Consider the following 26,358-nt stretch of genomic DNA (forward strand, 5'->3'; position numbering starts at 1 on the left):
ACCATCTGCATCCATGCGCCTTTTCATCTCACACCAGTACGGGTTTAAACAGCGGCTCTTTCCTGGAGTAAGAATGCAGAGCACCACTGTGCAAGCACAGAGATAACCGTGTGTGTGCCGTCCTATCTGCCCCATCATGAGATCATCACTGTGGGAGATTATTAGATCATTTGCATCTTAAATGAGGAACAGCACCAACAGCCCACAATGACACTGATGGGCAGAAAGGCGATAACATTTATTATCATTTGTGAAAGGAGGAACAGATGATGAAGGCTGTCTACACACACATGGATACCAAGACAAGCAAGCAGTGAAGGAGGCCTGTGCAGCACAGCTTTCCAAAGCATCTTGGACACATCCTTTTGCTGGCACAAAGTATCACAAAAAATGAAATCACACCAAGTTTTGGTAATTCGGTGCCACCTCCAGAAAGCTGGAAGAAAACAGCTTAGTATCACAGGGTTTATTTGTTTATTGACTGTGATATATAATGTTCTCATTGCTTGGGCAGTATAACTGCCATTTATGTTAAATGTTATGTATGCCCTGACTGTAGGGCTTTTAACTTAAACATAAAAAACATTACTCAGTAAAAGAGAACACGAAAAACCCTTAAATAAAGTGAAAGTCTGGGTGTGCTGTATTTTAATTTAGAGAGAACAGGAAAAGCATTCTTAAACGAGAAGCTCTTAGCCCCACGGCACAGAGGTGTGGCATGAACGGACCTGCACGTTATGTGATTCACTCTCATGATCAAACTGTCCTCTGTGGACTACAGAAATACCCCAGGCACATTCTCTGCAGACCACATAAATGTCATAGGCATAAAATATACACATATAACCAAATAGCATTTAATGCGCACGTAACATGCCAGTAACTGGGCTAGACCCAAGGGAGTCTACAGTGGGGCGAGGGGAGCATTAAAGCTTACACTGTAATTGAAGAAATGGATTGAGCAAAAAGATCTGTCCTGGAAGTAAAGCACCGAGTGGAGAGGGTTCGGTGTACTCCAGCATCACAGAAGGTTTCTCTGCGGAAAGATCTGACCCAAAAGCTACAGGAAGGCCAGGCAAGGAAAGGAAGAGAAGCTTTAATCATGGGTAGGAAGTACATGGCTCCCTTTAGAGGCTGAAGGTGCTGTGAGTGCTTGGCAGGCGAGGGCATGAGATGCAGCGGGCATTCGGATGTCTGGGTTCTGCTGTGCAAGGGAAGCACGGAAGGCTTTGATAGGACTGGCATCTGTGCCTGCTCTATAGCAATCTTACTCAGGGGTTTAAACACAACGTGATGTAGTGGGGAAGAAGATGAGTTTGTCTTGTGTTTATCTTTCTTAGACAAACACAAATTCAGGGCTATGTGCTCCAAGATCAATCATGTGAGAGGTGATCACCAGCTTTCTGCCTGGGCACAAAATAAGGATTTTTCTCTCTTCCAATTAGGTGAGGACATGCAGTCTGTCTAGGCCAAAGAAATGTGAGCAGAAGTACCTGTGTCACTTACAGTCGAGATTTAGGGACTAATTCCACACTCTGACCTCGCTGTCCTGGTGTTTAGACAGCTGTTCTGTCAGTATTGATGCCATAGTTAAGTACAATGCAGAGAAAATAGACATGCCGCACTAGAGAAGCCGACTGCTGTTGACTGAAACCACCCACTTTAGCTGACACAGAAGAAAATAATCTTCTTTCGAGAATTTCTATTTTATGGCTTCTGTGTAATCTAATGAGAATTTTTTTAAACCCAGTTATGTTAAGTGAATCTGTTTTTGTTTGAATCCAGGTGTGGGATATAGGGCTGCTTCAGACTGTCACATCAGCTGACTATAATGTATCTCGTGCTCTGGCAGAGGGGAGTTTTGCCAGCTGAGGCATTCTGGGGACTCTTATAAATGCTGAGTCCCCGAGAGGGACTGGAGGTACTCCAAAGAAGTGGCTGCTGCTGGCGGCTCCTGCTGCTGCTTTTGCGATTGCTGGATTGCTGGATTGCTGGATTGCTGTTTGCTTGTTGGAGAAATTCTGATGACAAAGATTAGACTTGCCCCAAGGAATTTGATGCCCCTAACCAGCAGGAAGTAGTCTAAAGAGGTCTATGCCCCCTCTCCCCTCTAACCTTCTTTCTTGCCTACCTAGTGTTGGGGGATTGGAAGGTACAGTGCTGGAGAAAGTCGGTAGATATAAGAACCCAATAGTGTAGCCAAAATGTCCGGCTACAGTGTAATGTCAATTTTTTTATTTTATAATGAAAATAATATAATAATACCATAATATACATGTGCTATAAAAACATGAACACACGTATATATAAAGTATAAATATGCACTGGGATGCACAAAGCACTATTTATTGACAAAATCACAAAAGTGAAACTTTTAAAACTTCAAGTGAAAGTTGACATCACTTAGCTTTTGTACTAATAAGATGTGACATCTTCCAGCATGAGTATAAATGCCTAATACTGCTCCTCCTTCACCCAAGTAAACTAATTACACTTGACTCGAGAATCTGTCTCAAGAACTTCACACATACACCACTTTGCTTCAATATTAACAACAACAAAGTGGCTATAAAGGAACAGCACAGAGGCCAGAATAGACCTATGCATGAATGCCATTGCTTTATAATGGGAATGGCACAGCGCTTGCATGTTAGCTGGGTAGCCACATGGGAACTAGCATATCTTAGCCCTCCATTTGCACCATACAAATACTAACTTCATACAAACAAAAAGTTTAATGTGAAAGTCAAGACAACACTTTGAGGAGAAAACAAGTTGAGTACACTTGCAACCTCGAAGGAAGACACAAAGAAACACTACAGAGAAGCTTAAGAATTTTCATCAAATAGGACTTTAATAATATTAAGGAACAAGCAGATGCCATTTAAAGGACAGAGAGACTATAGAACAGGACATGACTTCTACAACACAAGCTTTGTGACAGAGTTCTTATTGAAATATATGAGACAAATCAATAAAGCCAGACACATGATGAAAAACTCCATCAAAGGAAACAGCCAACGCACATCTGAATAGAAAAAAAGTTAGCATCAGAATGACCAAAACAAAACCAAAGAGCAAACACCCAAGGCTGGGATGATGTGAGACAGCTGTTCTTTGGCTTTTGACCATCTTGTAAAACTCTTGGGCCATATGCACCTACTGAGTTAGACTATGGCACATCCAGGTAAGGTGCCCACACAGGTGTGACCACATCACAGCAGAACAGTTGGAAAACACTCAATAAAACAGATGCATTCTTCTATGTCCCCACAATACAGCAAGTCAAGGAACCGCACCCAAGTGAATTTTGGGATCATGACTCAGGCACACTGTTCATAAAGACAAAGCACTCTGTCACCCCAGTCTTAGAAAGCTCATGGCCAGGCCAGAGTCCAGCTTGATGATTTAGGTTCCACATGGGAGTTAGTGAAAGGCAGGAGGCTCTGCATTACTAGGAATGTTCTATCTACTTTGAAGAGTTACATCCTTCGGGCAGCATCTTTCCTGCTTCAGCTGTTACCCCTGCCCTACTCCCAGCTCTGACAGCCACCATCTCTATCCATGTGAGTTCAATACCTTTAGATTTTACATATAACTGAAATCAGGAAGCATTTGTCTTTCTGAGCCTGGCTTATTTTGCTTCAAATAATGTCCTCCAGATTTATCTATATTGTTGAAACAACAGGATTTGTAAAGGCTGAACAGTATTCCATTATGCATATAAATAATGTTCTTTATTTGCTCATTTGTTGATGGTCACCAGCACTGGGCCCATATTGGATTCTGTGAACAATCCTGCAAAGACCTTGAGAGTGCAGACGTGTCTCTGGCATGCTGACTTAGCTCCAGAGGATGTATACACAATAGTAGGGATGCTGGGAGATATAGCATTACTCTTAATTAAAAAATAATTTTAAAGTATGGAGAGATGGCTCAGCAGTTAAAATTGAGTTCTGCCCCTGCAGAGGACTGGAGTGTGGCGTCCAACATCCTTGTCAATTGCCTGTATCTTACAGCTTACAATTGCCTGTATCTTACAGCTTACAATTGCCTGTATCTTACAGCTTACAATTGCCTGTATCTTACAGCTTACAATTGCCTGTATCTTACAGCTTACAATTGCCTGTAACTTATAGCTTACAATTGCCTGTATCTTACAGCTTACAATTGCCTGTAACTTATAGCTTACAATTGCCTGTAACTCTAGCTCGCATGGCCTCCTCCAGCTTCCTTTGGCATCTGTACTCTTAAGTGCACACACCGCCCTCAACACATATACACATAGTTAAAACCAAAATCCTTGAACATTTAAACAGCTCTATAAGTCCCAGAATGCTGGAGTAATTTATATTTCCACAAGCCATGGGCAGGAGCCCCCATCCTCTCCTGCTTCTCTCAAGCTTGTTCTCTCTCTGTGGACAGCGTCCTCCTCAACAGGGCACTCTGGTGGTCTTCCTGTGCATTTCTCACAGTTGGTGATGTTGAGCATTCATATCATGATGATCACTTATATGCCTCCCCCCCCCCTTTTTTCCTTGCAATTGGATTTTGGGTTATTTGCATATTTTGGATAGTAGCCTCTTATACCCTGTGCTGGTTGCTTTCGTCAAATTGACACAAACCTAGACACCTGGAAAGAGGGAATCTTATTAATAGAGAAAAGTACCTCCATAAGCTCAGCCTATTTGCAAGTGTTGGGCGGGGTGAGTGGGGATTTTCTGGAGTAAGGAATGATATGGGAGGCCTAGTTCACCGGGGGGTGGGGGGGGCAGTGCCAACCCTGGGCAGGTGGTCCTGGGAGGTATGAAAGAGCAGATTGAACAAGCCAGTACACAGCATTCCTCCATGGCCTCTGCTTCTGTCACTGCCTCCAGATTCCTGCCCTGAATTCTTTCAGTGATGGACTGTGATGAGGAAGTGTAAGATGAAATAAACCCTTTTCTCCCCAAGTTGCTTTGGTTATGTTTTACCACAGCATTTAGAAGCCCTAACTAAGATACCCATTATCACATACAGAGTTTGGAAATATGTTTACCCATTTCATATATCTTCCTGTGCTCTGTCAGTTGCTCTCTTACCTGTGCTGATGTCATCTGCCCATTTCTGCATCTGTTGCCTCCAGAAAGTCCCTGCCCAGAGCAAGGTCACAGGAGAGCTTTTCTCAGGCTTTCTTCTAATAGGGTTATATTCTCACATTATGTGTTTATGCTTTTAGAACATTAGAAGCTGGCTTTTGTGTACAGTGTGAGATGGGATCCAATTTAATTCTTTTCATGTGGCTACCCAGTTGTCCCCACGCCATCTATTGACAAGACTGCCCTTTCCTCATTGCATATTCTTGACATTTTGGTTAAATATCAAATGTGTATATTTACTTCAGGGCATTTAGTTGCTATTTCTTGAATATAAATAGTAAGTGTGTTCATCTTATAAAAATTACTTGGGCTGTCCACTTACAGTTGTGCCTTTTAGGTAGTCATGTTACAGCACAATCTAAAGTTGTTTTCAAGAAAAGAGGTGATCAGGGGCTGAAGAGATGACTCAGTGGTCAAGAACGGATGCTGCTCTTGCAGAGGCCCTGAGCTTGGCTCCCAGCACCCACATCAGGTGGCTCTCAATCACCTATAACTCCAGCCCCTGGAGACCAGATTCCTCTGTGCATAGAACCCCATTCCTCCCTGACATGCACATAATTTAAAACCCTTTAAAAAGAAGGTGATCATGAAAAGAATGGTACTAAAGCATTAAGAACAAATAACAAAGACGAAGATATATTGGGAACTGTGGACTAGTGCAAACAACCATCTACTTCAAATGGAAATTTTCCATAAAAGCAAAGAAGGGACAGGAAGATTATGATGAGCTCTGGGAGGAGACCGTCTCCAGCTCCTACCTAACACTGCAGACCTCAGTGCAGACCTCAGTGCAGACCTCAGTGCAGACCTCAGTGCAGACCTCAGTGCAGACCTGAGACATCTAACCCCAGAGAAGCTCCTGAATGACAGAGTTACCCAGCTGGTCAATAGTAGCCATTAGTCCAATGCGGCTAAGGAGCCCTGCATGGGGCTACTGTAAACCGAGAGAAATCCGGGCTGCCAGTGCCTCAGTCAGAGGAGTAATATATTTCTGTAACTTGTGTTCACAAGTTACTTATTTTTAAGGATTTTAGAGGAGGTATACTATGAGCGTGTACATGTACACACACATAATAAGTACACGCACCGGAAGTGGGCAGCTGTACACACCTGAGAAGGAAGCACACTCATGGTAGCAAGGTTCTGTTAAGAGAAAAAGCAGGACTCCATATGTTTCCTTGAACACCCTGGAAAATACTTCTCGAAGAATCATACAAACCTGATTTCTAATACAGTAAATTAATTTTATCTGATCTTGAACTTGATAGGAATGAAATTATGCAATAAAATTATTTTCTTTCCATGTGATTCACCTAATTAAGCCATTTATTTGTAATCCATTTTCATGGTGCCCCAACATTCCATAACCCTCTCTCCCACCACTACACATACGGGCTATTTCTAAGCTTTGGGTATTATAAATAAGAGTCTATGGATGCTTTTGTATTTCCTTTTTAAAACCTGACTATTAGATTATATCCAGATATCACCCCTAACATGATTTGAATTTGCACTGCCATAATTCTGAAGGAAGCCGAGCACATTTAAGTGGGTTTGTATATCAGCTTCTATAATGTGCCTACTCAGGCATTCTGCCTGTTTTTGCAAACTACTATTTTTTTCTTACTGAATAGTAAGAATTCCTAAGAGGAGGGCGGTGGGGTGGCTCAGGGGGGAAAGATGAACCTGACAACCCAAGTCCAATGCTCAGAACCCACATAAAGATGGAAGGGGGGGACCAACTCTACAAAGTGGCTCTCTGATGTTCCCACGGGCATCGTGGAATAGGAATTCCTCAGCCACCCATGCACACAAAATTTTTTTAAATCTTTTGGATGACTTTTTATAATTCTCAAATGAATTTCACATCAAATTGGTATTTTTAATGTACAGTTAAACTTAACTTTACCTATTTTGTTTTATTTTTCCATTAAAAAAATATAGCTACCCCAAATTTTAAAGTTACACTTGTGGCTTACTTTGTGTTTCCATTGGACGGTGCTGCCCTGGATAGTATCTGAGCACAGCTGTAGTTTGGACGTCATCCTGTCTAATGTCAAAGTGTACAAAGATGTATGAGAATATTTTATTGGGTTCTGAGATGTGTTATAAGTATTTTCTTTAACTGATTAGATTATTATTAATAATGTTGTCATTGTATATATATGCCTGTGTGCTATGGTCCCACATGGAGGTCAGAAGACAACTTTGTGGAGTCAATTCTCTCTAGTCATTTAGATGCATATATATGCAAGCATGTTATTACGTATATATAAATACTGTATGTATAGTTTGCCATATATATGCCATATTTTTCCTCTTTAAATATTTAAAAAGGAGAAATCCATTATTAACAGATGCAGACTGAATAACAAATGACGCGGTGGAAAGTTATGGGAAGGCGTGCAGGGAAAGTGCCCATCCAGGAGCTTAGAAGACACTTTACTTCCTGATGGGAGAGCAGTAGGCCAGCCACCGAGGTCTGGAATAGGGCAGCCAGCAGAACTCAGGAAGAACAGAGAACACCCATATCCCAATTCTACTCACAGGAAATAACTGGTGTCTACATGACCCACACTAAAACAAAGTAGCCTCACACCTTGGGAATCCTTCATACATTGCTGTTTGTGTTTACTGTGGGCTGTTGTGTGTGTCCTTTGATAGCAAACACATTAAAAACAGCAGCTTTGCTCTGGCTTAATTTACATAATACCGTGGAGCTGCAGCTGTAAGCACACTCAATCTTGTTTAATGCCTCATCAAAGTATAAGCTCCTTTTTTCCTTCTTACTTCAGCTGGTTGTTCTGGAAAAAAAGAAAATATTGCATGCCTGGCTAACATCAGCTATCCCCCCTTATATGTTATTCCTACATAATTCCTATCCATCACTGGCTCAGAGGGAACTTCTTTTATTAACATTTTAAAATTTGACTCTTGAAATATCAACATTACTCTGAATACTGGATTTTTGTATCTAAATATAATGAATTAAGCGGGCTCATAAATTTAATTTCTTCTTGCTATTTGAAACCCTGTTTTAGGTAAGCAACAAGTAAGACTGTCAGGCTACTGTATAATCCAATTCCTCAAGGTTAGAATAGGTTAAACACTGGCTGGAACCTGTCATAAGCATTAAAAGCTATGCTTTAAGAAAAGTGTGTGTGGTGGTGGGGTGCACTGCTAAGTAGAGAAATGAATAGTAGTAATGAAACTAGATTAGATTCATAAGTGCTTTTCTGTTCTCCATTGGCCTTGCACCTATTTTTGAAGCATGCATACAGATACTATAATTTTTTAAATGGTATGGGTGATCTTCTTTGTTTCTTTACAAGAAGTCTGATGTGGAAAGAACGGGTGGAGAATGGGTGGAGAGGTCTGTGTCAACACATATTTCAAGGACCAGAGAAGTGGCCATGGTCCATGAGGTACAACCTTTCTAAACCTAGCTTTCTTCGTCTCTAAAAGGAGGATTTATACTGGCTTCTGAAGTCTGCGACTAAAACAGTATCATTCAGAGTGACCAGACGTAGTACTACATGCTAAGTTATGCCAAGTCCTGGATATGCACTCTAATTCACCCGTTCTGACCAGGGGAGAGCATTACCTCCCCTATTTCACGGACGAGGAACCTGATGCTGAATTACTTGCTCTAGGCCACATAATAAATTACAAAGCGAAACTTCAGTCTAGGTCAGTGATTTGTATGTGGAAACAGAGTGACAAGCAAATGAACCGGGGGGAGGGTTTTACTCATGGAAGCAAGTGGCCTTGGATAATGACAAGTCAATACTGTTTAGTAGAGCAATTTACCATAATAATTAAGGGCATAGTTACAGACGGGCCTGATTTGTATTCTCCCTGGCCTTCGCTCTGGTATGCAGTCAGGCTGAAGCCTTCTTAAAGAGCGTCCTGCTGCCTTAGTCATGGTCTGTGTCTCTTGGCTGTCATTAGATCCTGTGGCTCCACAGCTGCAGCCCACTCTTTAGTGTCCCATGGGCTCCAGCTTCACATACCCACCTGAACAAGTAAAGCTCAGTGGTAAGCAAACACTAGACCCTCGAATGTCTCTGTGACATTCCATGATGCCCACAGTGCCAAACTCAACTCTGGATTAGCGGCAGAGGCCGTGGGTGAGGCCCTGGAAAGAACTTGCGTGTGACTGGTGGAGCTCAGTGCCTCACTAAGCAGATGTTCATCTACGTATGCTGCCCTGTAAATGTGGGAAGCGATGTTCTCTGCCTCACAGGGTGTTCTGAGGGAAGATGAGCTTAACTCATTAACTTAGAAAGCCACTCAAGTTTAAAGCACACAGGAGCTACTAGGAGGCCTGTGGAAAGACAAAGATGATCCTGTATCTAAGATGTAATTATGGCCGAGATGCAGAATGTCCCCAGGATACTTTTATATAAATGATGAAATTCCTTACTGTCAAGAAGGAAGTCATGGATGACACATCATATGCAAACGTCTACACATACTGCTCAAAAGAATTTAAACAGTATGAGGCAAGGTTCTCTTCGGGACAATACTTCTTTAACTGTATCTTTATCCGCCTGCTTTTTATTGCTATAACAAACTATCTGGGGCAGGCTAACATTAAAAAGAAAAGAGACTTAGAGCTCATAGGTATGGAAATTATAGAGTGCCGTGCCTGTATCATCTCAGCTCCCCTGAATATCTTATGGCACATGGAAGGAACTTATGGGGAGGGAGAAGTCATAGCCCCAAGCAGGAAGCCAGAGGTTACTTTGAGGTCATACTTACTCTTACAATTAACTGATGCCACAATCTCTTCTGAGAGCATGCCCAGTGACCTAACAAAGGCACCACCTCGTAAAGGTCCCACCACTACCCTGAAAACCAGGCCTCCAGGCCAGTACTGGACCTTCTGAGGGACAAACCACAGCAGCACCACGTGGTGAGACAGTTGGAGTCCACTTAATGTGCAGAGAGTGAAACTACTGTGTTGTCACACTGAGCGGAAACCCAGCTCCCTAACTCCCCAAGTTCCTCTGCCTCCTGCTTGTTTGGTCTGAAGGCCCTCCGGGTCTGACAGTCTTCCTTCAGTCTGTGGGGTCTTTCCCCTCGCACGGCTGTTGTTCAAGATCAGGCTTTGATGGCCATCATCCCCGCATTTTACCCCAGACCCACTAGAAATGCATGTGTATGTATGTTTATATGGATAATGTCAACAAATGGGCATTTCTCTTAAGAATTTAGGCTGATTCTGTGTAACACCCTTGGTTCTATCTTTTACTGAACTGATTCAGGCCCAATGGTGCATCCTGACCAGAACCGTGAAGCCTCTACCGCTCGGACTCTGCCTCCCTGCCTCTGTGCTTTCTTGGAGCCTGTCCTTTCCACTAACCTCTAGCAGGTTAAAACATTTTAAAGCCCCACCATAACTGCATCTACTTCTGGACCAGCTTTTTACGGGCTCCCCTCATAAGAAAAGTCCAGATGGCAGTTACAAATAGCAATCCTGAACACTACTGTACTTGCCTGAGTTTTCAGACATATAAGTCCTTAGATCTAATAGGAAAGATATATTTAGTGAGCAGCTACGTGCTCAGCACAGACCAAGGCAGGTGGTCCCTCTATCAACAGAACTTACAGTGTAGAACTGAAATGCAAAAGGGAAAAGACACAATGAAACCATAAGCAGACCGAGCTCTCGTAGTAAACAGCACTAGGCCAAGTCCCAGAGAGAAAAGTCTGCTTGTTTCATCTGGTCACCTAAGGATGAAAACAGATTTCGTAAGTGAAAAGTAAGGGGGAAATGTGCTTGGGTAGGAAAGCGGCGTGCTGACGATTCTGAGGGAACATGGGATGCAGGAATGTGCACAAGTGGGTGAGACCAAGGTGGCTGTGACTGGGGAAAGGGCAGAGCAGCCTACCACTGCAAGGATGAACCCTGGGACACGGTGACAGCGTGCCTGTGAGCCAGGCGGCTGAGCCATGGGGGGTGACAGGCCGACTGGACACGTGTACAAGGAGTTCACAGGAAACATCATTGATTTTACATGTCATATTGGGAGGAAAAAGACTCCCCAGGGCAAGTAACTCCTGAGATGAAATCTGAAAAGTGGACATGGGTTCCCAAGCTGGGAGTGACTGCATCAGGCAACAGATCACCATGTCCAAAATTCTAGAATGGAGAAAAGACGCAAATAAGCTAAAGGCTTTGCCACAACACCAGCCTTACTGGACCAAAAAAAGTTTTCTTATTCTCAGAACTTAGGGCCCCTTTGACACCAAAGAGTTAGTCAACAGATGGAAAAGGTATCCAGAGAAAGCGGGTCTGCTTTTCTTGCTGGGGTTATCATAGACGCTTGCAGTCCATGCTGGGTAGTTTTTGCCAACTTAACCTAAGCTAGAGTCACCTGGTAAGAGGAAACACCAGCTTGGTAATTGCTAACTATAGGAGCATCCAACCCACCAAGGGCCATGCCATCCTGGGGCAGCTAGGCCTGGGCTGTGTAACAAAGGTAGCTGAGCAGGACGGGGGACGCAAGCCAGTGAGCCGCACTCTTCCATGGTTTCCACCCTGAATTCCCACCATGGCTTTCCTCAGAGATGGATGTGACCCTTAAGAGGAAGCAGACGGTCTCCTCCCAGGTTGCTCTAGTCCTGGTGTTAGTCATCACAGCAAAAGGAAGGAGCACAATACTTCATTACAGAGGGCCTAAGTATCACCAAAGTCACTAATGAAACATGTCAGCTAACAACTGTTTGTTGAAGTAAAGTTAAGGGAGCCTTGTGTAACTAAGTAATAAGAGATTGGGGTATTCTTCAGGAGCTGGGTTAGTTCCCAAAGAAAGGAATGAGAAAGAAAATCGCTGTGAGGCCAAACATTCAGGCTGTGAAAGAGCAGCAAGGTATGAGATGCGCTCTTGGAAAGGAGGCATCAGAAGTGGGTCAGGCTACCATACATAAATTACTCATTATTAAAAATGGATAAGGCTGGACATTCTTTTTTGTTTTTGAAAAAATAGTCTACCTACAAATCCTGCTATAATTGAGGATTTTCCATAGTTTTTTTATCACTTCAGGCACAGGGCAGAATTTAATCCCTCATCTCTTTCCTCCTTTCCCAAGCTATGCATTGAGTTAAGAAATCATTTAAATTAACTTCAAAATGTTCTTGCAGACATCACTAAACTCTGTCCATACCAATGAATTCCAATGACATCACTGTTTCCATGGTAACTAATGCACTTCAAAAGGGGGAAAAACAGAACAAGATGAAAACCAGGGGAAGGGAATAAAGTGGAATAAACAGCGTAGCATCGCCTTTGCATTTATGGAACACTTTTTAAATTCTGAACATTTTGCCATTTCTTAGACTCTGGGGCTTTTAAGCACCAGAAGGCTCTCAGAAGTCATCATACTCACTTCGCACTGATAACAGAGACCCACTTTTCCACGGAGCAACACCATGGTTGTCAGACTGCATACAGGGCTCAGCACTGGGAAGTTCTCGTTCACCTGAGAGCCTTACTACACATGCGTGCTGTTCTTTGACTTTAAGAGATGATTAAGACATTCTACCCGTAAGGACAGATGATCAAATCAGGGCATAGAGAGAGGACTATCATAGAGATACAGCGGGCAGAGGCCCAAATGCCAGAGGGAGGAACGATTACTTCCCTGTTAGAAACAGCCACAGAGCTCTGGAGACTTTCATTTCTATGCCATTTAGTCCCAACACACCCATGACCACATCCTGGCCCTGTCAGGACTCAGAACGGCTCTAACTCTGCAAACTTAAATTTACTGGTGTGATCCCAAACAGCTGTTTCCTCTCTCCCACCCCAATCCTGGATGCAGTCCTAGGAGCCCACATGGCCCACTACCTTTCACTTCCCCATGGTATTTCCTTGTTGGCATCATCAGCTTTTATCCTTCCATGGTACCTAGCCAGCAATATCCCCGCTAGGCTAAGTGACTGGCATTTCCTCCATCATTATGTTCTGTAAGAATTATTTTGACCCACTCTCTGTCTTGGAGATCAGAAAAAAAAAATTCCATCACAACAGTGTAAGATTGTTTTCTTCATCATTTATAGGTCAACAAATGTCAAGGGTGTCAGAGGAAAGTGACACAAAAGCTGAAAGTATAAATGCTGAATGTGGCAGCAACAGTCATTAGACTCTGAATAAACAGTCCACAAAGGGCCTGACCCATAGTCACTACTGCCTCAAATGACAAAATGACCAATTAGGATAAAACTGATGATTTCTGAGGAGAAATGAGAGAATGTGAATACTGCTCTTTGCAAACCAATCTCTATGAAGGTTTTGCCGATGTTGAGTGCAGTAGATGTATGTCTCCACATTCACTTCAGCCAAGTTCAGCACTCAAGTCCCTGCAGGACAAGGACATTAACTGACCAACAGTCCCGTACCTCATTTTTGCCAGGAAGGATGACAAATCACGTGTTAACTCAGGGCCATCAATTCTGGTAGAAGGCTGCTTCTCTCTTTGCCACTTACGTAAACTCAGGTAAGAGGCTGTACTACTTAGTTACCTGCACAGCCATCGCATGTGTCTAGTTCATGCTGGAGGACGTAATACAAAGTCATACCGCTCAAAACATGGGCAATAGAGAAAGGTGTCTGTCTGCAGTGGCCATGTGATTATCACTGCTTTAGGGTTTTTCCCTAAATTTCAGAGCATAGAACACAGGCTCTAAACCAAGTAAGCACACATTTAGGTCCACCAACGGGCTCCAGTCACCTGGAAGGAAAGTAGATAGGCCTGCTTCTTACAAGGCCCCTTCACGCTCACCGGGGCCTGTCTGTCCCGGCAGCGTACACAGCTCCACTCTGGCTGGCACGGGAGAAGAGATGCTCCTGGGTAAGGCCGCCCTGACTCTACTGCATGTATTGTGTTACATCTTTCAAGGCTCCTTTCAGAGACAACCACTTCAGGAAGCATCCCTGGCCTTTATCCTGTGTCATGGTCTCACTGAAGAATTTGAGGTAAGTTATGAATTCTTCCCATACCCAAACACACAAAATCATCCCACAGTGTGTGGTGGATAGAGAACTGTGAGCACCCGAAGCTAATCCACTTGCTATTTACTGTTTCTGTGTGTGCAGATGTGAGCACAGGCGTGCATTACACGATGCACGTGTGCAGATTCGAGGACAGCCATGGAGAGTCATTTTTCTCCTTTCACCTCTACATGGTTCTGGGGACTGAACTCAGGCTCTCAGGCTCACAGAGCAAGCACTTTACCACTCACTGAGCCATGTTTTTGGCTTGAACAAAAGTTTTAAAAGGCCAGTTTCTATTAGATTTCAAGATCTCTGTGAAGAGCCACGTGGACAAAAGCATCACTGTGGTTTTGCTCTAACTGGCCTCTGGTACGATTCCTTGGCCTTTGTTGAGGCCACCAGAGGGAAGAACCTATCTTTTCCTTAGAGTAAAGAAGAGGGGAGTCTGATTACTGTCATTTTATCCTCACAAGAATCTAGTGAAAGTGTATGCCTGGTCTCAGCAGGGCATCACTAAGCAAGCAGCTTGTTTTAACCACGTGCAAATGGACAGTGTCTTAATTGGTAGCATGCTTCTTTCCTTTGGCTGCTCGAAAATTCATAGCATATTTAAGTTCCTTAATAGCATGAATTTGTTTACTGACTTTGCTTTGGGCTCCATCTGATCTAAATTACTCTTTGTCTATTTTTATCACATTCTTACATCATTTTGTCACGTACAGAATACTCTGAGACAGTCCCTAGAAGAGCATGGGCTATCAAGAGTTAAAATGTAGGAAGGAAAAGGAGTCACCTTTTCACCTTCCCCATGGGTGGTCTGATCTCATCTATGAAAGCATTTCCTGGGATGCTCACATGACTCTGTCAGAATTAGCAAAGCAAAGTTCTGCAGAAAACTTGCAGATTAGCATGATTTGGACATATCTACAACCTTAGGTATGTTTTATAGCAACTGGCAAGATGATCTAGGATTTCCTTGAAGTGTTCTAAAGAAGGCTGAACTAAAAGAGAACTGATGTTTTACTAATGGCTTGGTTCTTAGGCTAGACAGATCTCATGATTTTACCAGAGAAGGTGTAAATGCTTACAGGTACGTGGACCTTCCGAAACATCTCTGCACCCTTGCGTGCATCCATCAGTGCAATGTCCTGAGGCGTGGAGACAATCACAGCACCTGAGCAAGAGGGAAACAAAGCAAGGCGCAATCTTAATGCTTCAGGGAAAACTTGCTGTCAACATGATGTTATTCACATACTCAAGAGTCTGCTACAGGACCTAGACAATTCACACGACTTTGACACAAGCAAATATAAAGGTGTCTACACTTCCTTCCCCACCTTTGACTCGTGGCTTCTGACATCACAGCTAGCAACTGAGCAGCACAGGCAGAGCACGGTAAGCCCGTCCCATTCAGACCTCTGTTAGCAAGGCATTTACTGGGCCAGCCTTGCTGTCCAGAAGTCAGCGGTCTAACTGGTAACCCAGAGGAGAGAGGATTGCCACACAAAGTATCAAGCACGACAGAGGACGTGCACGAGGTCATGAAATTCCAATGGAGAGGCAGGAAGGAGCACTCACAGGAAAAGGGGGTGCTGAGCTGATGTGTAGGGTGGAGAAGTGGAAGACAAGGAGAAGCCATAGGGACTGTCCAGAAAGAGGTAATTCCTAAGCTGAGTTTTAAACTTTGTATTCTGAAAAACCCACACTGGGGTGAATGGTTTGGTGGAGGGTGAAGCCAAGGGCTGTGGTAGAAATTCAAAGGCAGACTGGCCGGCTTGAATGGAGTCAGCATTGGATGATGGCGATGGAGGATCCCACCATCATCCTGCACACACGGATGGCCCGGGACAGTGTGCAGGTAAATGCAGGGCTGGTTTTGACTAAGAAGAAACATTAAAGGCCTGAAATGATGATCAGATTCTGTGACTGTCTTGAATTCTGCGGTTTCTTCTACATACCCCCAAAACAAATATAGACCAAATGCAAGCACTGGATTACAACTAAATACATAAAAACATGACATTTCAGAGTCTAGAGGGACAGTCTATTTGAGCAAATGAAAACAGAGGAGAGGTTATCAATAAATATATGATTAGGTGAAGTGAAGGTCAAATGGTAGCACAGAATACACTCTGAAGGTCTACTGGGCGATGCTAGGGGACAGAGGGAGGAGGACCAAGAGACACAGCACACACACGGGAAGACAGGCAGACCAAGCTAGAACAAGCAAAATCTCACGGTACTTCTCCAAAAGGAGAGCAAGCTCTTATTGCAATCAACATTTATTTATCTTTATCTTTCACAATAATATCAATAACTTGAATTTCATTAATTTTTAAAGGTTTTTTTTATCCTTGTAGTCTTTTTTTTTTAGATTTATTTATTTATTATGTATTCAGTGTTCTGCCTGCATGTACACCTTCAGGCCAGAAGAGGGCATCACATCACATTACATTATAGATGGCTGTGAGCCACCATGTGGTTGCTGGGGATTGAACTCGGGACCTTTGGAAGAGCAAGTGGCACTCTTACTCACTGAGCCATCTCTCCAGCCCTATCCTTGTAGTCTTTAATGCAGGTAAATTACTTCTTTTTCAGAATAAAGTATTATTAGAACAGACCAATGTACATTTATCCATGTATAGTTGAGCACTAATATAATAGAGATTATAAAGAAAGCTGAAGTTTTATCCTTTGGCCCTTTTTTGAAGTTTAACATTTTTTATTAATTTTTTAAAAATTTTACATATACATTTATATTATTACATGTATATACAATAAACTATCTACAACAAGAAGAACTATGAAACAATCAGGAATTATATAAATGTTACATCCTTAGTGTTTTGGCTATTTGTATTTGACAGCCTTGAAGAAGACATCTTTCCTATCTTAGTGCATCTAAAATTCTGAATGTAAATCAGCACCTATCATATCTCGTCATTATCAACTGAAATCATGTATCTAGACCTAAAACCATCTTAAGCCCTAAACTACTAAAAATTGTAAAACTAAACTATATGGTCTTCAACTCAACCCCATCAGAGATTTGAAAAGGAATAAAATTTATTACCTGAGTATACATGGAGTGCAGGTTAGTAGCTTTCCAAATGAGAGATGACAGAGACAGTCTGCTACCTGACTAGTCACCCAAAACTCTCTATAATGTTGGAGCATCATCTTCAACCTTCTGGACCAATATATCTGACAGACATATTTGTGAGGCAGGAACTATTGAGGACTTGCTTACCCTGCCTTGGCAGAGTTTGTCCATCAACTCTGCCTGCATCCAAGCTTTCCCTTTTTTAGGCAGAATTCTGTCTGGTGTCAAAACAAAGACATTTTGCCCAGTGGCTTGTTTGCCACATTTGAAGCCATCTCCATAAGGAGGTTCTTTGATGCTCATCATCCTCTTTGAGGTAGGCTGGGTGTTGCCAGGAATTAACCTGTCTCATTGTCAGTGAATCTTTAAAATAATAAAAACCTTTTAAAATGCCATATTCTGTATGTGGTTTTTGAGGTTTTTGAGGACCTTATCTAACTATTTTACCTTATCTTTCTATAGAAGCATAGCTATCTGTTGTACCTAAGATGTATATTCTTGTGATAAAAATCAACTAGTAATTGATATGATCATGATTTGTTCAACTAACAATTAACTTGCATAACCTATTTATCCTAAACAGCCTGCAACATCACTTTCAAAGTACTAGAAGTAAACCTTGTATTATAATTGAGTTATATGGGTATAATTCCTCTATTAGAATATATATTACATATATATATACATATATATATGTATATATATATATAGTGTGTGTGTGTGTGTTGTGAAGAATAATCTTACATTTGAATTCTATACCACAGTATCTAAAATTAAGCTTACTTTGCCTCTATATACAAAATTCTATACCAGAATAGAGGATAAAGAAAAAGAGAGACATCCCTGAGTCCAACCTTGTTTTCTCTCTAAATGAGACCAATAGTAACTTATAACCAACTCCTTTTGAAAATAAGCTTCTATAGCTCAAGAAAGCAACAAAAAAACCTGCCCAGAGTCCCCTCTTAAGGGAGATGGGGCATCATTCTGTTAAGGTTTCTTCTGGCTGATTTGGGATGAATAATACCTTTATAGGGGCCCAAATAAAACCGGGGAAATAGTTAAGCTAGGAACAGCATTTGTGGTCCAGTTTCTAAATGTTGAGAAATTCCAAGCTTAATTAGAGTCCTATGTGGGACAGTCTAAAATGCTGAACAATTGGGATTGAAAGCTTTCTTCGAAGGTGTCCTGGAAACTGTCTTGTTCTCAAGGTTTTTTAAAATTTTTTAAAGTTTTGGTTGTACTTCTTTATTAATTTTTTTTTAAATCTAAAAGTAACTTTGGAAGGAGACGTCTTATTCATTCTCAAGTTTGAGATTCAAATACATAAGGATTCAAACTCTGATCCTATATTTGATGTGCTATGTGTGCGCAGGTAGCCACTCAATCTTTGTGGGCTTCCGATTCTTCATCCACAAATGACACAGTCTGTGTGCAGCACCCACAGCTGCAGCACCACAGCACCACTAGACACTGGTGTCTGACATGATGCTGTGCATCTTGGAAGAGATACTCACTATTAACGACATCATCACTGCTGTTTATTATTAATAAAATGCCTCAGAAGTTGCCAGGAAGACCACTGACTTGTGCCTACTCTTAAAATCAGATCATCCTACCCTTAAAATAGTTTCACGAATTATTCTAGCTTTCTTTATTTAATTTCCCATCTTAGCAAACCAAAAGCTGGTCCACACTTCTTTACTAAAAAGATGATGAATCGCATCTATATAAAAATTATTCTCTACACATACAAAGTAATTCCACAATCTGCCACCTTCTTGATTCTGTTATTAATATACTTTATATCCAGTCATATGGAAGAAATTAATCCTAGCTCTGGCCTCCATCTAGCTGTGACTAATCTTGGGTAAGAAACTCAGGAACACCGTGGGTTTCAGTGTCCTTGACAGTAACACTGGTACATGTATTAAACAGCTCCCATGGCCTCCTATCTCTGCAGGACTGAGCACTGTCTCCTAACTGCATTTCTAGGGCCCGCCCCTGTTAGCCTCCTATCACTGCAGGACTGAGCACTGTCTCCTAACTGCATTTCTAAGGCCCGCCCCGTTAGCCTCATGGAAGTAAGCACTACCTCTCAAGCCCAGATCTTTCTCTCCCTATAAGAACAAGGAACTTTGCTGACTGTTCTTCTGAACATTAATTGATAACTTTTTTACAAAGATAGCAATCACTTTTCCAAGTCACCAAATGCTTGAATAACACATACTGTATCACAGAAATGACCAGCCAGCTTTATAAAAGATACTTTGATGGAAGATCTTTTTTTGAACAAAAACATATACTATTTTTAATAATTAAGCTCTTAATCCCAACACAGCTTAGGGGCCACTGTCTTGGTCCTTTCACAAAATTTTTAGTATTTCATATAAGCAACCATTTCAAATAGCCCTCTAATGGCACTCAGAACTTATGAGAATGCAACATAAAGAGATAAAACTTTCAATAAGATGACATTTTAGTCCTTAATCAATCTACACATTATTATTCAAAACTGTAAATTTTAAAAGAATTATGCGAAACTTTTCTTGTGATGTATCTCAACAGCTTAAAATATGATCTCTAAAATTGGTGATACATTCTATCTTTACAGTTCTTAACTTTCTACTTGGCAATATTTAATTTTTCTATAGTTCATAACACATGAAGCAACAAGAACTAGCCTAGAACTCACTCCCTGTATGCCACTTCAGTTCTCTGAGAGGAGCTGGTAGAAACCTTGTGCTCCCTCTACTGACCACAAGGAAATGTTGGCAGTAGCAAACAGTGTTTTGTTTGCAAAAGGTGTGATTTTGTGGGGGTGTTAAAGACTCTCTCATCATTGTCACTCCTGAGGTAGACTAGGTGCTACCAGGAATCAAACTGTCTTACTGTCAAAGAATCATAAAAACAATATACATCTTTAAATGCCATATTCTGTAGGTCTCTTTATGGAGATGGCTTCAAATGTGGCAAACCAGCCATGGGGCAAAATGTTCTCATTTCAACTACTGACAGAATTCTTCCTAAAACCTGGCAAGCTTGGATGTAGGCAGAGTCAATGGCCAAACTCTGCCAAGACAGGGTAAGCAAGTCCTCAATAGCTCCTGCTTCACAATTGTCTGTCTGATATACTGAGACAGAAGGCCGAAGGTGATGTTCCAATGTTTTAGAGAGTTATGGGTGACTGTTCAGGTAGCAAACTGTCTCTGTCATTTTTTGTTTGTTTGTTTTTACTATGGAAGCTGCTAACCTATACTTCATGCTTACTCAGGTGATGATTTTGCTCCTTCTCAAGTCTCTGATGGGATTGAAGACCAAATAATTTAGTTTTACAATTAAACTTGGTTGTCTGGGGGTTAGGATGTTTTTGGGTCTAGATAGATGTTTTAAGTTGATAGAGATGAGATATGGCCGATATTGAGTTACATTCAGAAATTTACACTCACTGAGATAAGAAAATGTCTTCAAGGTTGCCAAATACAAACAGCCAAATTACTATGAATGTAACTTGAATGTAATTCCTGATTGTTCTGTGGTTCTTCTTGCTGTATATAGTTTATTTTATATATGTGTAGTAATATAAATGTACATGTAAAAGACAAATAATTTTTACAAAAAGACTCTCAAAGATCTCATCAAGAACACTCTATTCACTTCCCAGGGTAAATTTCTAAGCCCTGTTACATAATGTTGTTTAAATATACTTTTCAACTTGAGCCTTTGGAAAGCTTTGGATCTGCTGAGATTTACCACCAAAGAGTAAGCGTCTGGTAGATTCTGACAAACATAAAAACCACCTCACAAGATAATTACTTAGAGTATTGTATTTATTGTTAAGTTTCCTAACTACTTAGAGGATCCATAACTATATCTGGATTTGGGTCAGAGTTCAGAGCAGGTAACCATTTCAACCTAACTATTCCAGGTTAGCTGATCACGGTTACAGTGGGGTAGAGCTGCTCAGCCATACAGCACAGCCTGTGGGGCACAGATGGCATCTAACTCCCAAGCACGGGAGCTAGTAAACATGTACAAAGGCTGCTCGGAGACACATCTGCAGGACAGTGGTCTGAGCATTTTAACAAGAAGCCAACGGAGGCTCAGAGAACATGAACTTGTGTTCATAGTGCTGGTGCTCACTGCTGCGGAGTATACGTGACTTTAGATGCACACTTACAGAACCGGAGAAGCAGCTTAGCCTAGGGTGTACCCTGGGGACACAGCGTGTGCTCAGCACATGAGGGCCTGGGTTTGAGCTCCAGCACCACAGGCGCAAGGAGGACAGCAGAGCCCTCCAGCCTGTGCGGTTATCATGAAGTCAAGGAATAACTGTTACTAACTCTAAAGCAGCCTGGGGTCATCGCTGTCAGCGCTCTTATACTTCCCATAGCATCTGAGCTCCCTGAATTATAAACAGCATTTACTGCAATATCAAGGTATGCCCACTATTATTAGTTATCAGATTAAGTAAAATGTGATTTACACCTAACTCCACCTCAACTGTGTTCACAGACTGCTTCAAAATATAACTATTTCTTGGATGACTCACTGTTGGCAGCTTTCTTCAACCAGTTAATAATTGACTAGAGTCACACAGAACAGATGTTTTGTTAATTTAAATATTACCATATTTTTCTAGCCTTGGAAATAAGTTTTGCAAGCCAGGTGTGGTGGCACATGCTCGTAATCCAAGTAGAGGGGCAGAGGCAGGAAAACCTCACAGGTTTACAGTCGGGCTGCTTCTACCTAGTGAGTGCTAGGTCAGCCAGAGATGCACAGGGAGGCTCAAAAGTAAACAAGGAAGAAAGAGAAGGGAAGGAGGGAGGGAGGAAGAGAAAGAGGGAGTAGGAGGAAGGGAAAGATTCTGTTAACTGATATGTAAAAGAACTGTCAAGGCAGTAATGGATGAAAACCCTACTATTTCACGTAACTGGTAGAAGGGGATATTCAACTTTATCCCTTCGTTTTTCCACTAGTGGAATCTGGATACAAATCTAATGCACTCAAGATAGTATGGGGCTTCCAATACTTCAGTTGCTAACATCACCAAGAACTAACCAGGGGACTTAGGCTGCACTCCTGAGGGACTGTGGGAACAGAGGGAGGAAGCATCACAGATCCTAGGGTGAGGGGTAGAACCGGAGAGCTCAGCCGTGTGTACTTGATCTGTGTGTCTTTCTTTCACTCATTCTCTTCTTTCTCCCCCATATTTCACTCTTTCTCCTCCTTGTCTTCTTATGACAAGTAATGATTGAATCCTTATTTCTTGCTCATGCTGATTGGTCAACACCTTGGGAAGCCTAACTGTTGTACACTTATCTCCACCACACAAAAAGTTCTCACTTGCCTGTGAACATCTTTCTGCTCTGAAGCCTAAGACTTAATATTTACATCTCAAATTCCATTAGAGGCTCAACCTGCCAACGCTTTCCCTGAAACCACCAACATTTGTTTCAGAATTGAACAAATTTCCTTTTCCACCTCTTTTTTTTTTTAAGAGTGTCTTCCTTTTTAGCTCAGGCTGACCATGAACTCGTGATTCCCTTGCCTAAGCCTCCTGACAAATGGGTCACACCATATACTGACGTTCCTGGTTCATAGCTTTGTGTTTGCTCATTCCCCAGCTGTGACTCTAACTTGGGACCTTGTGTGTGTCAAGCAAGCTCTCTGTACTGAGCTATTTCCCAGCTGTCACATCAATTTTTATTCTTTCTTTAAAAAGACACTCCAGATAAGAGAATGACTGCTCCTGATTACACTGAGTTTTACTAACCAAATGTTTCAGAAAATAGAGGAATGGGGCCCGAGACTCTCCAGGGGAATGCTGCGGTCCCTAACAACACGATGCTCAAGGCACTCAGAACGCCTTCCAGATTCTTATCGAGCCTGGAACACCTACAACCAGATGCAAAGCTGTGTAGATGCTGGGTGGGGCTTGTTCTTTGTCAGTGTTTAATGGGCTTACATGTGGATTTTAGTGTGGATCTGACCATACATTGGCCATTAAGCTGCTTACTGAACACTGAGTCAAAGGGATGGCAACCATCAGGTAAACCATGAAGAAAGGTCTCAGGAACTCTAAGCAACACAATAGAATGGACTGTGGTAAAAGTGTGCAACAAGCCAGGTGAGATGAGCACCTGCAGGAACTTAGCAATGTAAACAGCTGACACTGGTTCGCACACGTGATTCTGAAAGCTAGCTATGTTAGAGCCATCTGCAGATGTTTCAGAATGTGGGCTCCTTCATGTACCAGTATAGAATGTTTTCACTCTTAGGCCATTTCATCAAATTGGTAGCTGCTGCATATAACTTCTACTTGTATGTTCAGCTAAATTAAATGGCCCTAACAGGAAGCATTGCTGTTAACATTTGTGTTACATTTAATTTTGGAAATTTGAGTCTAAACTAAACAAGAACTGAAGTTCCAACTAGGAATTAAGCTCATTGATGAAATGCTGCCTCATATGCAAAGGCCTGGGTCAATCCCAGCAATGAATAAGTAAATAATGAAATACTAGAAATGCCCTAAAAGATGAAATTCTGAAACAGTTTCTAGCTTTCAATATTTGCTTATGTTTTTGTCCAACTACAAAAGAAATTTATTCTGGAAATTATTTTCACAATTCAGTGACTAAAACAATAACTGTCTATACCACACAGTTCTTGCTAAGTATCTGTGAAAGCCAGTCACTGAGGGCCCATCTGTGAGGGCCATTCTGTGACAGTCAGTCTGTGAGGGCCAGTCTGTGAGAGTCAGTCTGTGAGAGTCAGTCTGTAAGAGCCAGTCTGTGAGAGCCAGTCTGTGAGAGTCAGTCTGTGAGAGTCAGTCTGTGAGAGCCAGTCTGTGAGAGCCAGTCTGTGAGAGCCAGTCTGTGAGAGCCAGTCTGTGAGAGTCAGTCTGTGAGAGCCAGTCTGTGAGAGCCAGTCTGTGAGGGCCAGTCTGTGAGGGCCAGTCTGTGAGGGCCCAGTCTGTGAGGGCCAGTCTGTGAGGGCCCAGTCTGTGAGGGCCAGTCTGTGAGGGCCAGTCTGTGAGGGCCAGTCTGTGAGGGCCCAGTCTGTGAGGGCCCAGTCTGTGAGGGCCAGTCTGTGAGGGCCAGTCTGTGAGGGCCCAGTCTGTGAGGGCCAGTCTGTGAGGGCCAGTCTGTGGGGGCCCATCTGTGGGGGCCAGTCTGTGAGAGTCAGTCTGTGAGGGCCAGTCTGTGAGGGCCAGTCTGTGGGGGCCAGTCTGTGGGGGCCCATCTGTGAGGGTCAGTCTGTGAGAGCCGGTCTTTACTGTTAGGTTGATTAGATTTGGCATCAAACAGGAGCCATGTTTCTGGGTGTATCTTTTGTTTGTTTGTTTTTCAAGACTTGGTTTCGCGGTGTGGCTTTGGCTGTCCTGGAACTAGCTCTGTGGTGGGAGTCCAAGACTGAATAAAAAAGAGAAAAAGATGAAATGGAAGTAAGGAAGCATTCATTTCTCCGTGTGGCTGGTGTGCTATGTGCATCTTGTGCTGCCACCAACATGCCTTCCTTGACTGTGAGCGCAAACACGCCTCTTCCTTCTCTCTGTAAGTTGTTGTAGCTGTCACAACAATGAGAAATATCACAAGCACAGCATCCATTAATGTGATGCCACCCAAAGATCATATGGAAGACCAGCACACCCAAAGGAAGTCTAGAATTAATACATAAATGATGGTCAGGGGCTAGAGGGACAGCTCAGAGGTTATCAACTCAGAGCTGCCTGTTACTCCAGCTCAGGGCATCCAATACTTCTCCTGGCCCTTGTGTGCACCCATGCTCACACGGACACATACATAGGAATAAAAATATAAGTCAGTCTTAAAAAAAATGAAGATTTTATGTCTCTGACAACTAAAAAAATTATGACTTAAGTCTTCTACATATTGCTGCCTTTGTAGTTACAGGTCATTACAAATTATATAATTATAGAGAAAGCAATGTGCTAAAATTAAAAAAGAACTCTTTTTTGACTTTACAGTAATTTTCCAAGAGCAGAATCAGATTATCTTTAAAGGCTTACTCTTGCCAATTTAAAACTATTTTAAAAGAATTGTGATTTTTTAATAAAAGATTTTATGTGACTTACATTAGTGAAATCACAGTTATTTTTGCTTTAAAGAGTAAATCCTAGAAAATAAAGGAACTATTTCAAACAGTCGTCCACAGGCATTCACTTACTAATACAGCAGCAGTAATTTCCAGATCCACTAACCCCAGACAGATTTTCATTTTATAATGACAGAAGGGAAAATTGATCAAGCCAAGGAAACTGCTGATGGAGGAGAAAGGGGAGATAGTGAGTGTGCCTAGCTTGTGCGCGGCAACTTTATGAGGCAACACTTCAGTCACCGTGGGGCAGGATGGGCATGTGTATAAGCAGCACCTGCCTTTCACTTCAACCAGTGACTGAAATATTAAAGTGGCTTAATTTAAATTTCCTACCCCAGCTCATTTAAATGAATGAGACACAAAAAGCCTACTGGCTTCTATCTATAGGGCCCAGATAGGAAGGGTCCTAGACAGGAAGAAAGGGCCTCGGCTCATTATCATAACACAGGCACAGGCTGTTGTGCAGCTTCTTGGGAGCCCACAGATGGTCAGAATCCTAACCAGCTGACTGTCCCACCACACAGCAGCTTCTCCTGGCCTGGGAGATAAGAAATAAAAGCAGGACTCGCACCAGAGCTGCTTGGCTCTCTTCTGTGAACAAAGAATGAGCGATGGCTCTTCCTCGACACTTTGCCTTTGCCCCTTCTATCATGTGAATAATTTTCCAGCATTTTATTTCTCTATCAATCTTCACTTAATAAGGTGAAGATTAATTTCAGCTGACTATACAGTTGCTAACATACGAAGTGGTTTCCCCCCAACTCTACCTGATCAAAATAAACTTACATGTTATTTTGCATCATACAAAATAAACTTGATTTTATCAACAATATAAACCTTCTGGTCATAAGATTGACAGCAATCACATTTTGCCTTGTGAGCATAGGCTTTTTACTAATTTGGCTGTACTTACTCCTGGTGTCCCTATTAGCTTGTAAGGGTTTGAAGGCCACAAAATCCACGTGTTATTAGCATTTCATCTATCTTTGCCACTAAA

The 26,358-nt window shown here is 42.1% G+C and overlaps 1 protein-coding gene across 9 annotated transcripts in view; it reads right to left on the bottom strand.

The window, feature by feature from the left end:
* The window catches only part of NUBPL (NUBP iron-sulfur cluster assembly factor, mitochondrial), a 184,633-nt gene that overhangs the window by 23,715 nt on the left and 134,560 nt on the right, over positions 1 to 26,358 (bottom strand). For all 9 annotated transcript variants that reach the window (XR_014780930.1, XM_084791821.1, XM_084791824.1 and 6 more), the window contains one exon: positions 15,229 to 15,314. Coding sequence is in view for 8 of the 9 variants with exons in the window: in XM_084791821.1 (XP_084647947.1) it covers positions 15,229 to 15,314 (86 nt within the window). In the remaining variant the exon portion in view is untranslated. The remainder of the gene's footprint in view (positions 1 to 15,228; positions 15,315 to 26,358) is intronic.

Source organism: Acomys minous, assembly GCF_964271855.1.
Source record: "Acomys minous genome assembly, chromosome: 8".
NCBI lineage: Eukaryota > Metazoa > Chordata > Mammalia > Rodentia > Muridae > Acomys > Acomys minous.